Source organism: Hoplias malabaricus, chromosome 18, assembly GCF_029633855.1.
Source record: "Hoplias malabaricus isolate fHopMal1 chromosome 18, fHopMal1.hap1, whole genome shotgun sequence".
Classification (NCBI taxonomy): domain Eukaryota; kingdom Metazoa; phylum Chordata; class Actinopteri; order Characiformes; family Erythrinidae; genus Hoplias; species Hoplias malabaricus.
In genome coordinates, this window is record NC_089817.1 from 893,632 (window position 1) to 909,444 (window position 15,813).

The 15,813-nt window shown below is 44.7% G+C and overlaps 1 protein-coding gene across 1 annotated transcript; it reads left to right on the forward strand.

The window, feature by feature from the left end:
- The first annotated feature begins 3,248 nt into the window (after positions 1-3,248).
- Positions 3,249-15,774, forward strand: ggcx (gamma-glutamyl carboxylase). Its single transcript, XM_066650548.1, has 15 exons — positions 3,249-3,407; positions 4,886-5,083; positions 5,273-5,431; positions 5,638-5,803; positions 5,893-5,971; positions 6,526-6,632; positions 6,968-7,131; positions 7,539-7,840; positions 9,863-9,994; positions 10,130-10,281; positions 10,425-10,594; positions 11,052-11,182; positions 11,269-11,416; positions 12,113-12,317; positions 14,033-15,774. The coding sequence occupies exons 1-15, from the start codon at positions 3,377-3,379 to the stop codon at positions 14,190-14,192; spliced, it is 2,304 nt and encodes a 767-aa protein (XP_066506645.1). The 5' UTR covers positions 3,249-3,376; the 3' UTR covers positions 14,193-15,774.
- Positions 15,775-15,813: the final 39 nt, after the last annotated feature.

The following is a 15,813-nucleotide window of genomic DNA, read 5'->3' on the forward strand; positions in this document are numbered from 1 at the left end:
ACCAGATCTGAGATGGTGAAAAAGAGGAGGAGGGGGGTGGACGACTACTGACGTGCAGACTGACCAATTAAATGATTACAGAGAAGGTTATCGACCAATAACGGTAGCGCTACAGTCAGACCGTCCAATCAGAAGATTTTAGGCTACTTCACCACGCCCCCTTCTCACTCAAGCGAACCAATCGGAGTAGGGGAGGGCGGGACTAGTTTGTGAAGGAAACTTCTCGAAGTTCTATGTAAGCGCTAGAAAAACAAAATGCCGGACGTTTGTGAAATTCCGCCCGGACATTTTTTAAAGTCTAAAAAAGAGGACATGTCCGGGTAAAAGAGGACTTCTGGTCACACTAGGTTTATTTCCCCTTCCTAAACCATGTAATACTACTTTCTTTAAAATGGCAGGCTTTTATTAGTTATATTACTTCTACTAAAATCAGTCCCAGATGTTTTTGCTGCCTAATTATTGACTTATTTGCTTTTATTAAGAACATTATATTTTTTGAGTCAAATAAATGGTTTATTTTTGGTGTCAAATACGTTACTTGACAAATAATTGACAAAAACACATTTGTGGTATACATATTGTACACTTGACTTGTACTTGTCTTTTGCATCAAATATGACTAAGAACTACAGCGCTGCACTGAGACCAAACCTCATTTAGTCACTTTAAATCTAAAAAGGCACTAGACCCACTCCAGCGAACCTGTCAGAGCCATGGCTGAGCATTTCAGCTTTGAAACTGCAGTCCCAGTAAAACACAGATTCAAGGGTTTCATACCTCACACCCCTAAAGTACCAATCCTGTCAACTTACAGGGAAGGACTTTCAGTTTCTAGACCAGTGGAGAAGGGGTGGGTGGAGATAAAGGTGGTGACTAACTGTATATTCATGTATCTGTGAAGGTACAGAGTAATATCTAAGACAAGAACCTGTGCATCAATAAATCCTGAGGAGAATCAGTGAATCTGAGGAGAATCAGTGAATCTGAGGAGAATCGGTGAATCTGAGGAGAATCAGTGAATCTGAGGAGAATCGGTGAATCTGAGGAGAATCGGTGAATCTGAGGAGAATCAGTGAATCTGAGCAGAATCAGTGAATCTGAGGAGAATCGGTGAATCTGAGGAGAATCGGTGAATCTGAGGAGAATCGGTGAATCTGAGGAGTATCAGTGAATCTGAGGAGAATCGGTGAATCTGAGGAGAATCAGTGAATCTGAGGAGTATCAGTGAATCTGAGGAGAATCAGTGAATCTGAGGAGAGTCAGTGAATCTGAGGAGAATCAGTGAATCTGAGGAGAGTCAGTGAATCTGAGGAGAATTAGTGAATCTGAGGAGAATCAGTGAATCTGAGGAGAATCAGTGAATCTGAGGAGAATCAGTGAATCTGAGGAGAATCAGTGAATCTGAGGAGAATCAGTGAATCTGAGGAGAGTCAGTGAATCTGAGGAGAATTAGTGAATCTGAGGAGAATCAGTGAATCTGAGGAGAATCGGTGAATCTGAGGAGAATCAGTGAATCTGAGGAGAATCAGTGAATCTGAGGAGAATCGGTGAATCTGAGGAGAATCGGTGAATCTGAGGAGAATCAGTGAATCTGAGGAGAATCAGTGAATCTGAGGAGAATCAGTGAATCTGAGGAGAATCAGTGAATCTGAGGAGAGTCAGTGAATCTGAGGAGAATTAGTGAATCTGAGGAGAATCAGTGAATCTGAGGAGAATCAGTGAATCTGAGGAGAATCGGTGAATCTGAGGAGAATCGGTGAATCTGAGGAGTATCAGTGAATCTGAGGAGAATCGGTGAATCTGAGGAGAGTCAGTGATCCTGAGGAGAATCAGTGAATCTGAGGAGAATCAGTGAATCTGAGGAGAATCGGTGAATCTGAGGAGTATCAGTGAATCTGAGGAGAATTGGTGAATCTGAGGAGTATCAGTGAATCTGAGGAGAATCTGTGAATCTGAGGAGAGTCAGTGAATCTGAGGAGAATCAGTGAATCTGAGGAGAATCGGTGAATCTGAGGAGTATCAGTGAATCTGAGGAGAGTCAGTGAATCTGAGGAGAATCGGTGAATCTGAGGAGTATCAGTGAATCTGAGAAGAATCGGTGAATCTGAGGAGAGTCAGTGATCCTGAGGAGAATCAGTGAATCTGAGGAGAATCAGTGAATCTGAGGAGAATCGGTGAATCTGAGGAGTATCAGTGAATCTGAGGAGAATTGGTGAATCTGAGGAGAATCAGTGAATCTGAGGAGAGTCAGTGAATCTGAGGAGAATTAGTGAATCTGAGGAGAATCAGTGAATCTGAGGAGAATCAGTGAATCTGAGGAGAATCGGTGAATCTGAGGAGAATCGGTGAATCTGAGGAGTATCAGTGAATCTGAGGAGAATCGGTGAATCTGAGGAGAGTCAGTGATCCTGAGGAGAATCAGTGAATCTGAGGAGAATCAGTGAATCTGAGGAGAATCGGTGAATCTGAGGAGTATCAGTGAATCTGAGGAGAATTGGTGAATCTGAGGAGAATCAGTGAATCTGAGGAGAATCGGTGAATCTGAGGAGAATCAGTGAATCTGAGGAGTATCAGTGAATCTGAGGAGAATCTGTGAATCTGAGGAGAGTCAGTGAATCTGAGGAGAGTCAGTGATCCTGAGGAGGTTTTAGAGGTGTGACTGGTGACTGTAGGAGGACTTTAGTAGTTTCTGCTGCTCATCTGTTGTTTTCTTCAAAAACAATAACTCAGAATCTCCATATTTTTCAGTAGTGTAATTCCAATAAGTGCTGCTTACGGTCTTATTTCTGAAACTAACTCATCGGTAGAACACGTTGACTGATTATTAAACACTCCTTCAATTTTCGTCCTTCAAGTTAAAGCCGTACTTTCTAAACACAAATAGAAAGTCTAGATTTTTAAAAAAAGATTTACCAGCTTCGACCCATAGGCGGCGCTGCAGTGAGTAAACGAGAGTCAACTCGTGTCTTTAATCAGCCAATCAGCGTTTAGAAATGGGGCCGCCATACTGCTAGGGTTTGTTTGAAACGCTGCTGTGCTCCCTACATAGGGCACTAAGGTGGTGTAAAATCACTGGCTCCTGCACCCAAAGACAGTTTACTTTTTTATAATATGTTATTCATTTTGGACTTATGCACTCCTCTACCACACAGAAAATGCTATATTTTTGGATACAGAAGGGGACAGTTTATAACTCATAGTATGCACTAAGTAGGCAGTGGAGAGCGTTTTTGACACACGCCCCCAGTGCGCTTTACTGGAAAGTGCCAGTGTCTGACACGTATTCATCTGTTTACAGTGCTACATCACAGTTAAACACACGTTGTGGGGACACTACGGCTCCAGCATCTGGTCCAGAGGTGCATACCTTTGAAGAATGGAGGCGGGCGCGTGCGAGACAACGGCAGGTAAACAATAGCACACCTGGACACTTTTAAATGTCTTTATTTAATACAGAAGTGTGTTTTTCTTACTCAAGTCTGACCTGAAATTCCTGAAATACCTGAACTACTCCGTGTAGTGTTTTGAACTGCAGTATTAGCTCATGTCTCTGGGTTTAAAGTCAGCTGCAGGTTTAACTTTAATTGGAAACTTTGATCTAAACTTTGAAGAGTTTAAATTAGTCAGTTATCTGCATTAAAATTCACTGTAACGCCTAATAAAAGAGCCTCATTCATTCTTTGAGATATAAATAAAGCAAGTTTGGTGTGAAATAGTTGACTGTAAAGGAACTGTCGTGTCTCAGATTTCTTGGCCGTGGTGGTGATAGGAAGTCGGGGGTTTCTCAGTTTAGACAGATGTCTCGAGCTCTGATATCAGACCTGTCCATTAGGAAACTCCCTGAGCTCTTCTTTGTTCTGATTGTAGACTAAAGTTATCAGAATAAACTGAGAACTCCTGCATTGTGAAACACCTCCTAGTTCCCATTGCCCTCTCAGTGAGTTAAACACCCTCTGCTTTGGGCTGAAGTCATCTGGCTCCTGGAATCCTACTTAGGAGGGTTTGTGACATCACAAATACAGCTTCTTATCTAGAGTCCAAAGCTACCAGTGAAGCTCCTTACTTTTTATAAGACACACTGCTGCTAAAATAGAAGGGAAACATCACACAGTGTGATTATATACGACATCAGACAGTTTCTGCACGGCTCTGGACTTCTGCAGAGGGTCGTGAGAAGAACTCGAGACGTGGTTAGAGCTGAACGTCCCACACCGCTGGAGCTGACTGTCGGAGAATCATCACAGACCACGCACACTGGAGCCACAGTTTGTTCATGCGGTCGCCATTCAGCAGACAGTTCAGAGGCATACGGTGAAGAAGCTCAGTGTCCTGTGCTCTCTCAGAACTACACACAGTCCACGCTCTCCACCATGCACCCACCTGTGAACACATACTGTACGTTCTCTGTGTGAGTGTAGTCTACCAATGCTGCGGGTGATTTTATAATGGTTCTAGGCAGTGAAACTTCCTGAGTGGACTTTGCTTTTTCTGAGTAGCACACGTCTGCTGAGGAAACGTGAGCCTGGCTCTGAGTGTGAGTGTGGATTCCAGGACGTTAGTCTCACTGATACAGCACACACTCAGCCCCAAGGGATTTTTACCTGCTCCAAAAATGTGAAGAAGGATGGAAAATAGAATGGAAGGAGATGATATGATGGCGATAAATGATCAACTGCATTATGTACTCTTTTAACCTTTTTAAGACAGACAGTGTTTTAATATGAATATTTTATAAAAACACTGCAGAAAGTAAGGAGTGGTCACTCAGACTTTTCTCTTTCTGTGTAGGTGCAGTGTATTAATAGAGTAATAAATGTAGTTGATGTTTTCATCATAGAAACCCTTGAAATATGTCATTTTCCTGATAATTCCCCGCTGTCCTCAGGGGCTCAGTTTGTAGAGAAGTCCAAAAAAAAGAAGCGAGGAGGTCGTGCCGAGGGAAATCCAGCTGTGAACAAAGAGAGCAGAATGAAGCGACTGTTTGGTTTTGAGAAGGAGGATCTGTCTTCGTGGCACCGCTTCGTCTGTCTCCTCAGTCGACCCACAGACCCGGCGTCTCTCGGCATTTTCCGCTTCCTGTTCGGTGAGTCTGATACCGTCAGGATACAGCACGCATCCGGTGTGTGCCGTCTTTCATCGCTGCTCAGTTTCTGACCATAAAGACTGTCATGATTTCCCCCGGTGGACATCTCTCAGTCGATGTGCGATGAACCAGCGACCAGCGATGAATGAGGAAGTCAGATCCGTGTTAATATCCACTGTGTTTTTGCAGGAATGCTGATGGCTCTGGACGTCACTCAGGAGCGGGGGCTCAGTCACCTGGACTATAAATACCTGGACGGAGCTCCTGTGTGTCGCTTCCCACTCTTTAATTTCCTGGAGCCGCTGCCTATGGACTGGATGTACCTTGTTTATCTCGTCATGTTCCTGGGTCAGTCAAACTACACACAGCAGGGGAGATGTATGAGGCGCACAAAGATGTTTCTTTAATGTATAATTTGGTTCAAATTTCAAATATTCTCCTGCACTTTTGTCACATTATGGTAGTGTTTTGTATTAATAAATATAACAGTTTCCATATGCTACACCTGTGACAGTGAAATGAAGAGCACACATTGTCCCTGTCTCTCTGAGTAGGTGCCGTCGGCATCATGTTGGGCTGTTTTTACCGTCTCTCCTGCCTCATGTTCATCTCCACCTACTGGTACGTCTTCTTCCTGGACAAAACGGCCTGGAACAACCACTCTTACCTCTACGGCCTCATAGGGTTCCAGCTCACGCTGATGGACGCCAACAGATACTGGTGAGAGCTTGTCCAGGACTCGGAGCGTTTTGTTTTTATCGGAAATAATGGTATGAAATGAACCTGTGGCTGCGTGTGCCACTCTGCAGGTCTCTGGATGGCCTTCGAAATCCGAAGAAGAGAAATGCACACGTTCCACTGTGGAACTACACCTTACTCAGAGCCCAGGTGTGACCGAACATCACAGAGTGCACAGACGTTACAGACAATTTAAAACAAGGTTCCTTTTCTCTTAACTGCACCGAGGGGAGGGGGAGGGGGCTGTAACCCAGCTTCATTGTGGAATTGAACAAGAACAATGTACAATGACATTAAAGGTTCATTATCATTTTCATTGGAAACCTGTTTATCCCACATTTCTTCTCAAATAAAGGACTTTTGTAGCTGTTGGAATGACAGGGATGATTTAATGCCGTTCACGAGAGTGTTAGTAAACTCAGGGACTGATGCTGGATCTCAGCGTCTCACAAAGATATCGTATGGAGCTCCATCATTTTTTAATTTTGCTTTTCTATAGAAATTATACACATTATATTTGTGAAATTGGACCTGATGCTTCACTGAGCTGTAACAGGGGGAATAGAGCCTCTGTTCTTGCTACTCCAGGCTCAGCACTGCAGAAACTGCACTATGTAACGTTTGGAGGAGGGTAGGAAGGGCGAGGTTTATGAGATAACGTAATATTGACATGTAAACTCACCCCCCCCCCCTCGCTCTGACAGATCTTCATCGTCTACTTCATTGCTGGAGTGAAGAAGCTGGATGCTGATTGGGTGGAGGGATACTCCATGAAATATTTGGCTCATCATTGGCTGTTTGACCCTTTTAAGTGAGTTACACAAGGTTTTAGAGTGTGATTATTGAACGTGAATGACTCATTTTAATGAATTATTAAAAATGTTCACACGGCGACAGTTTACACACAATTACACACACACACACACACACACACACACACACGGAGTCACTCTGAACTACAGCCACTACCTGATGGTTGTTGTCAGACCATTAAAGCGAGACACCTACTGTAGACTATGACACAGAGAAATGGATCAGATTCGTAGTGGATGGAAATGACAGGTAAATGTAAACCAGCTGTGGTGGGATGTTAAGGGTTTGTAAGTGGTTTAATGGCCCCTGTTTGTCCCCTGTGCTGTGTTTAAGGGTGATTCTGCCCCTGGAGATCGTCAGTCTGATGGTGGTCCACGGCGGAGGTCTGATCCTGGATCTGACGGCTGGTTACCTGCTGTTTTTCGATGCCACTCGCCCTGTCGCCTTCTTCTTCGTCAGCTACTTCCACTGCATGAACTCCCAGCTTTTCAGTATCGGTGAGAGCAGAGTTTACAACCAAAGTCCACTTTCGATATCTGATAGAGAACCGTGGTGTTAAACCTCGGGCCGACCGCGCTGACCTTGACAGCCCTTTGGCCCAAGCAGTGCACCGATATAGAAGCTGCAAAAACAGTTTTTTCTGAGGTCAGTGAAACATTTATGCGTCCACTTCCTCAGGCCACAAAAGTGTAGCCCCACTCTTTCATGCTGGAATTATACGGAGTGTTTCAGCACAGACTGTGTTTAGTAAAAACATATAGTTTGTGTTGGAACAAAGCAGCGTATCTCTAAAAAAACCTGGCTGTGCAGGAGCTCTAATAGATTCATGTAAAGACTTTGTAGAAATAAATGTGTGTATAAATGTGTGTATAAACTGAAACACGTGTGTATTTTTGGTATCCAGGGATGTTTCCCTACACCATGTTGGCCACCAGCCCTTTGTTCTGTTATCCCGACTGGCCCAGGCGCTTTTTTGGCCATTTCCCAGAATTCCTGCGGCCTGTCCTGCCTCTGCTGTCTCAGGACCCTCGGCCCAGTTCCTCTTGTGTTTACCCCGGTCCTCCCAGAGTCTCCTCTCAACAACAGGAGGCTTCTACCCCCACCAAACCCTCCACACCGAGATTCAGACACAAGGCGGCGGCCGTCTTCACCATCATCTACATCCTTGAGCAGTTCTTCCTGCCGTACTCACACTTCATCACTCAGGTAAACCTTCTCTGTTTTCTTTCAAATCTAATCCACTTCCTTCCCCTCTCCATCACAGAGGTCAGCTTTTAAAAGGAGTTCAGTCCCAGACCGAATCAGTTTGTGCTCCACAGATTTAATACAGAGTCTCCCATGCATCCAGGGGGCGCTGTAGTTTGTGTTCTAAAGACACTAACAGACTCCATTTTGTGATTTCTGACATTGTTTGAGCTCCTCTTATCTTTAAACACGGACAAAGCTCAAACAGCTCTATAGTGAAGTTTATCAGCGCTCACTGAGTGACGGAGCGAGTGTGTGAGGGTTCAGTGTGGGACAGACGCAGAGCTTCAGTAAACTATTCCCAAACTCAGATAAACAGGTGATGTAAGAGTGTAGCAGCAGGTTGGTGGATGTGGAAGCCTTTGTGTGGAAGCCTTTAAGCTCCTGCCGTGGAGATACGTGTATCTCGCGTCTGCTCTGTAAACAGCCACAGTTCAGGAGGCCAGTGAGGTTTTTCGCAATAAAAGCAAATATCAGTAAAGTTCAGTGGGTAACACACAGCGCACACATCTCAGTCTCTTCAGAAAACACTGACTCTCAGGTTAATAATTAATGCTGGAGTTTAGAAAAATACTCAGCACACTGGTCATTTCAAATAAACAGTGTTTTTTATTAGAGAGTGAGAGACAGACAGTGAGAGAGACAGACAGTGAGAGAGACAGACAGTGAGAGAGACAGTCAGACAGAGAGACAGACAGACAGTGAGAGAGAGAGAGAGAGAGACAGACAGTGAGAGAGACAGACAGACAGAGAGACAGACAGACAGAGAGACAGACAGACAGTGAGAGACAGACAGACAGTGAGAGACAGACAGTGAGAGACAGACAGACAGAGAGACAGACAGACAGAGAGACAGACAGACAGTGAGAGAGACAGACAAAGAGAGAGACAGACAGACAGAGAGACAGACAGACAGAGAGACAGACAGACAGTGAGAGAGACAGACAGACAGAGAGACAGACAGACAGTGAGAGAGACAGACAAAGAGAGAGAGACAGAGAGAGAGTGAGAGAGAGAGAGAGATTGAGAGAGATAGACAGTGAGAGACAGACAGAGAGAGACAAAAAGAGAGAGAGAGAGACAGACAAAAAGAGAGAGAGACAAAAAGACAGAGAGACAGACAGACCCACAGAAAGAGAGACAGACAGAAAGAGAGAGAGACAGACAGAAAGAGAGAGAGAGAGAGAGAGAGAGACAGACAGAAAGAGAGAGAGAAAGACAGAGACATTCTCATCGTAAAGAAAGGATTAGAATAAAAACCTTGGAACTAAAGATACGACTAGAGACAGGAGTCAGTGCTGAGAGCTGAAGACACAAAATACAAATAAATAATAATAAGTGCTAATCATGCAGTTTCTCGTAATACGACATACGTTCTTCACCTGAGTCACTCAGGGTCAGTGAAGTACGGTGGAAAGTGGCTCTGAGGCGGAGGAGTGTGGAGGGGGTGCAGTTACAGAATCTCAGACGTACAATAAACCACAGGGTTATGTTAGAAACGAAAGAAGTCTTTAATATTCATATATAATTTTATATCATTTATAAATAAAACATCATTATATTATACCACATTAATATGACATTTATTTTGTCTGTTCTTGAAATTAATCAAAGTATTTTTCAGTGTTGTGTTCATATCGTTATCATCAAAATACTCTGAAATATCATGATGTTATTATAGGGCCGTATCGCCCGCCCCTAATCAGTGCAATACAATACAATACAGCAGTAACTGCAGGGAATGAAAGAGAAACAAAGCAGAGCAGTTCAAACCTTTTCAGCACCGTCTGGGAGCGGAACTAAAGCGGTGAGACACTGTGAGACGTGTGAGACGTGTGTCGTCAGCCTCTGTCAATAACGATCCTCCTCTTATTTACGTCAGATCTTTTTATCTGTTTTCTTTGGTTGTAAAGTGTCAGTTTCTGAAGTGTTTGTTGATGTTTGACAGCTGTGTGTGACGCGATGTGTGTGTGTCGTCCTCAGGGCTATAATAACTGGACGAATGGACTGTACGGATACTCCTGGGACATGATGGTCCACTCTCGCTCTCATCAGCATGTTAAGATCACGTATAAAGACGGAGTCACTGGAGAGATCGGGTACCTGAATCCTGGGGTGGGTCAGAACTACACTAGAGTTTACAGTTATACATTCTGTATGTGAGGATGGCGCAGTGGCGCTGCAGCTTCGGTGTGGTGTGTCTGATGTGCGTTCTCCCTGTGTGTGTGTGTGTGTGTGATATATCCGCAGGTGTTCACTCAGAGCCGGAGGTGGAAGGATCACGGAGACATGCTGAAACAGTACGCCACCTGCCTCAGCCTCACTCTGCCTCGCTTCAACATCAGCCACCCGCAGATTTACTTCGACATCTGGGTCTCCATTAACGACCGCTTCCAGCAGAGGTCAGCACCTGCAGTGTTCGATCATTATTTATTAGTTCTATCCAAAAAGGACAAAATAACACACAGCAACAACCCACACACTCATATCACACACGTGAAAGAGACGGAGTTATTACGTAATAAGCCTGATCTTTCCTCCGTAGGATCTTTGACCCCCGTGTGGACATCGTGACGGCGGAGTGGTCTCCGTTTCGTCCGAATGCCTGGCTCATGCCGCTGCTGGTGGACCTCTCTCCCTGGAGGACCAAGTTTGAGGAGATAGAGGGAACCTTAGACAACCAGACGGAGGTGGTCTTCATCGCTGACTTCCCAGGTAAACGTCACTCTCCAGCTCAGACACATCAGGCACTGTGTACTTCACAGACGTCAGTGTTCCTCTCAGTGCAGTTCATTCCTTAATGAATGTTTTTAATGAACGTGGCACTAGACATTTTTATTAGAAAAGGAGTGATTCGTTATTAATCCCTTTGAAGATGTTGGGACTCCCACACACACACACACACACACACACACACACACTAGAATCTGTGTAATTCTATTGCAGTTCTAGAGGTTACAGAGTTTTTTTTTACTCACTAAGGCAGTCACTCATGTTTGGCAGACTGTAGTTTCTCCACAAGGGGACACTATTAGCACTCCACTACATTAAGACCATTGCCTCACATTAGTGAGTGTGTGTAATTTTTATTTTTATTGGGAGGGCTATATTTACTTCCACTTGAGTCATTATTTCTTTGCATCAATCAGACTCTTCTTGGTCCTTGGGACAGGTTTGCACCTGGAGAACTATGTGAGTGAGGATCTGGGCAACACAAGTGTTCAAGTGCTGCAAGGGGAGGTGAAGGTGGAGATCTTGGAGGAGAAGAAGAACTACACACTTGGTCCGGGAGAAAAGATGCAGGTGAAGCCACAAGTCAGTCAAATACATTCCTCTTTGATGTCTGAGAGGTGTGTAATGTGTGTGTGTGTGTGTGTGTGTGTGTTCAGCTTCCTGCAGGGGCATATCATAAGGTGTACACAGTGTCTGAAGACACGTCCTGTTACATGTACATCTACGTAAACACCACTGAGGCGGCACTGCAGAAGAACTTCACCACACTGCTGGAGATTCAGGAGAAAATCCGCAACGGCACAGGTCAGTGTACACACACACACACACACACACACACAGGTCAGTGTACACACACACACACACACACAGGTCAGTGTACACACACACACACAGGTCAGTGTACACACACACACACAGGTCAGTGTACACACACACACACACACACAGGTCAGTGTACACACACACACACACACACACACAGGTCAGTGTACACACACACACACACACACAGGTCAGTTTACACACACACACACACACACAGGTCAGTGTACACACACACACACACACACACACAGGTCAGTGTACACACACACACACACACACACACACACACAGGTCAGTGTACACACACACACACACACACACAGGTCAGTGTACACACACACACACACACACACACACACACAGGTCAGTGTACACACACACACACACACACACACACACAGGTCAGTGTACACACACACACACACACACAGGTCAGTGTACACACACACACACACACAGGTCAGTGTACACACACACACACACACACAGGTCAGTGTACACACACACACACACACACACACACACACACACACACAGTGACTGAGCACATACAATATTTCTGGGATGTGTTGACCTCACTAACGTGGCTGCCATCAAATCCTCCCAGCAATGTTCCACCGTTTTGACTAAAACTAACGTAAAGATTAGAGTGGAATGCGCTTGTTTCCCACACAGAGACAGAGCCTCTGCCCCCAGAGCTGCAGCCCCTCGTCACCAGCCTCGAGGAAGAGGGGTCTGAGGTGAACGCCACTGACCCCGTGGTGCGGCTGTTCCTGAAGCGTCAGAAGCGTCAAGAAGAAAAGAAAAGGCGGCGAGATGCTCCCGTCCTCGAGAGGTTCAGTCGATTCGTCACAAAAAAATACTACACGATCCGACGAGGGTGAGTTCCTGGGGCAAAAGGGGTGTTGTTAATTATTTTAATTGTTTTAAAAATGAAAATAAGTGTCACCTCCTCTACAGAGATCACACTGCTGCACTTACCTTTACTCTTCACTTCCTGATTTAGATTTAGTTAAACTCACACCAATGTAAACAATTAATGATGGAACATGGAATTATCTAAATAACAATTAATAATGTTTTCATTTAACATTAAACACTCTGGAGATTCCCACTGAATCCTCAGCCGTCTGAGGCCTTAGTTTAATGACCCTCCCTTACCCTATAGCACTAAACCGATGTAATCAGGTCAGGTCTATACTGGCGTATGTGACAGATCAATCAAATCAATCAATCAATCAATCAAATTTTATTTATATAGCGCTTTTCACAACAAAAAGTCGTCCCAAAGCAGCTTTACAGAGATCCGGGTCCAAGCCTCATATGAGCGATCCAGGGGCAACAGTGGCAAGGGAAAACGCCCTCAGCACACGAGGAAGAAACCTTGGAAGGAACCAAGACTCATACGGGGAACCCATCCTCCTCAGGTCCACACCGGAGACACAACAGAGAACAGAAGTAAAAGTGAAGTGAAGACAGATGAAGGGGTTATAGTAATGTGAATGTAGTATATTAGTGATGTATGAGTCTGAGGAAGGAGGAGGGGATCAGGGATTCTGTGTGAGTTAAAAGTAGGTGCAGAGTTAATCTGAGATAAAACAGCATGGCCAAGCATGATAGTGTAGATGAGACAAGGCCAGGATCTTGTACAGGACACAGGGGCTGGATCAGGGCAACACCTGGAGAGCAAATACAGAGGTTAGTAGGGTCATAGTAAAGAACGGGCAAAATTGTACTGCGAAAAAACCTTCCACGGGTCAGGCGAGAGAACCCAGCAACAGACAGTGTGTTGGCGGTGACCAGAAAGCTAACTAAAAGAGCTGTAGCTATGGTCATATGACCGGGTTAATACAGAACAGTGAAAATATGAAAACCAGCTCGAACACCAGTAGAGAAGGAGTAACCTGAAAGTGAGTGATTAACCAAAAGGTAGGTGTTTAATCTAGATTTAACGATTGAGAGTGTGTCTGAGCCCCGAACAGTAACCGGAGGCTATTCCAGAGTTGAGGAGCTTTGTGAGAAAAGGCTCTTCCTGATAAGAGCCAGGGCAGTTTGCCTTCTCTTTCAGCTTGTTAAGCTGTTCAATGGCGTTACATCATTAGCAGGTGGAAAAGAAGCAGTGGCTGGCATCACTTCTCAGAGGAAGTATGTGCTTACACTAGGCTGATGGTACTGTGTGTGATTGGTGAAGGAATAAGTTTAATAGAGAAATATTAAGATAGCTATAAATATAAATAGACCCTGGACCTATCACAAACCTGAACTGGATAAGGGTTACAGACATTGAATGAATGAATGAATGAATGAATATTATTATCATCATCATCTTTGCCTCTTAATCCATTTCAGGGTCGCTGTAATATTCATTCATTCATTCATTGTCTGTAACCCTTATCCAGTTCAGGGTGGCGGTGGGTCCAGAGCCTACCTGGAATCATTGGGCGCAAGGCAGGAACACACCCTGTAGGGGGCGCCAGTCTTTTGCTGTAGTATTGTGTGTCAAATGTAAATAATCAATACAAAAGTACGTAAAACAGATGTAAACTGAATGCACTCAAAACTTCAGGAATAAGAGCTTGTGCCTCTCTCCTGTAGATTTCTGATGACGGCGATCGCGGTGCGTAATCTCGCGGTGGGTTTGCCTCCTGTGGAGCAGCTGCGGAGGGAAGTGGACTTCGCCAACATGAAGGCTCCAGACGAGGAGTCCAGCCAGAAAGAGGCGATCAAAGACGAGACGGACCACTCTGAGCTGTGAGAGTCCAGTGCAGAGCTGTGGACACTTTCCGAACCTCTGTCTAATCACACACAGGGGGCTTCAAGGGTGATGCCACAGAACATCAGCTTCCGGTTCCTAAAATAACGGCAGCCCAGAGCTTATTTTACCCAGTGAGGATGTTTATTTTATTGGTAAATGATGAGTGGAATCGGCACGAACCCCTTCCCCCACAAAAGACCCCAAACCTCCCTCTCGTTGTGGTTTGAGTTTCACTGCCCTCCAACCACTCCGCGGACGATTTTAAATCCCTGACTGAAACTCCTTTTCTGTGGCTAAGCTCCTCTGAGCCCTTTGTGGCATCTTTATTTCGTACAGTGTTCTTCTGCTCGAGCTCGAGATCAAAACACATTCACAAGCTTCAACACATTTGGAGAAATCTTTGGAAAATATCAGTGAAAATGTTATTATTTTCAAACCGTTTTAAGCCTCTGTTTACATTCAGCATCCACCGTGAAACACACACAGATCCAGAGCTGAATCTGAACAGACCGTGTCACTGAAGCTGAAAAGGACAGACCCTAACTGTTACTCGGAGCTAAACTTGAAGCGAGGTGATGAGGTCTTTGACCTGGAGAGGTTTCTGAGTCTGAATCTGACTGAGCTGCTGTAGAGGGATGCACCCTTCTGTTGTTTGTCTGTTTTGTCTTTTAAAAAAATCATAAACGTCCACATACGCTACACTACAGCCTTTAAAGCAGACATCGGAACATATCAGTGAGTATCTGATGGCAGCCACAAGAGCGTAACTAAGGCTGTGTACTGATGTTGAATGATGAGCTCGGCCACTCCCACTCAGCTGAAAGGTGGGGAACAGAGAACTGTTCACCGCTCCACAGCCGACACTAATGAGAGCGGAGAGCAGTCGCCTCAGAGCATCCCAGTCCTTTTCTGTAGAGATTACAGTGTATTTTGAGTATTTTGTTTGCATTTGATGTTGTTGTATTAATAATCTGTCTTTAAGAGCTGAATGCTGAGCTCAGAAGAAATGTAATATTTCAAGGAGAAAGCAACATTCTTGTATTATTTGCTGATTTTATTCTGAATAAAAACAAGGACGGAGAGAACGGAGAGTGTGCAGCTTAAAAAAAACAATCCCAACAGGAACAAGCTGTGAATGAGTGAAGCACCAAGTGAAGATGCTGAGGATGTGCCCCTGACACATGCAGCTGATTCTCTGAGTGTGTTCTGAATGAAGGGAGTGTGAGCGCCACAGTGAGGACAGTGGTTTACTGCATGTGGTCGTTTTATAAGTTTAACAGTGAAGAACACCCCCTTTGTGAATTTTGCTCATTTACGGGGGATGTGTTCTGCACCTTTTCCACAGGGAAACGCCCGTCCCTTTAAATGATAATGAGCCGCTCGCTGTTCACCCCGACCCCGAGCGCACAGCAGTGAGGAGCGAGGAGCAGAAGCTCTGGTTTTTAGCCGTTTTCACTCTGTTCTCTTTCTTCTCCGTTTTTACTCAGTGCTCTTATTTCTCCGCGCTCGTTGTGTCTGTTTTGCTGAGTTTTACGCTGCATTTAACGTCAGACGCCGTACAAAATGTTTTATTTAAAAAAGGACAGGACTAATTTTTTATTGTGTAGCATTTTATTGCTGT

Bases quoted from the DNA above. Each gene is read 5' to 3' on its own strand.
- ggcx (XM_066650548.1), top strand. From the start codon at position 3,377: ATGGAGGCGGGCGCGTGCGAGACAACGGCAG. The intron at 7,841-9,862 runs GTAAACCTTCTC...TGTCGTCCTCAG, and splicing joins ACTCACACTTCATCACTCAG to GGCTATAATAACTGGACGAA. The intron at 11,417-12,112 runs GTCAGTGTACAC...TTTCCCACACAG, and splicing joins GAAAATCCGCAACGGCACAG to AGACAGAGCCTCTGCCCCCA.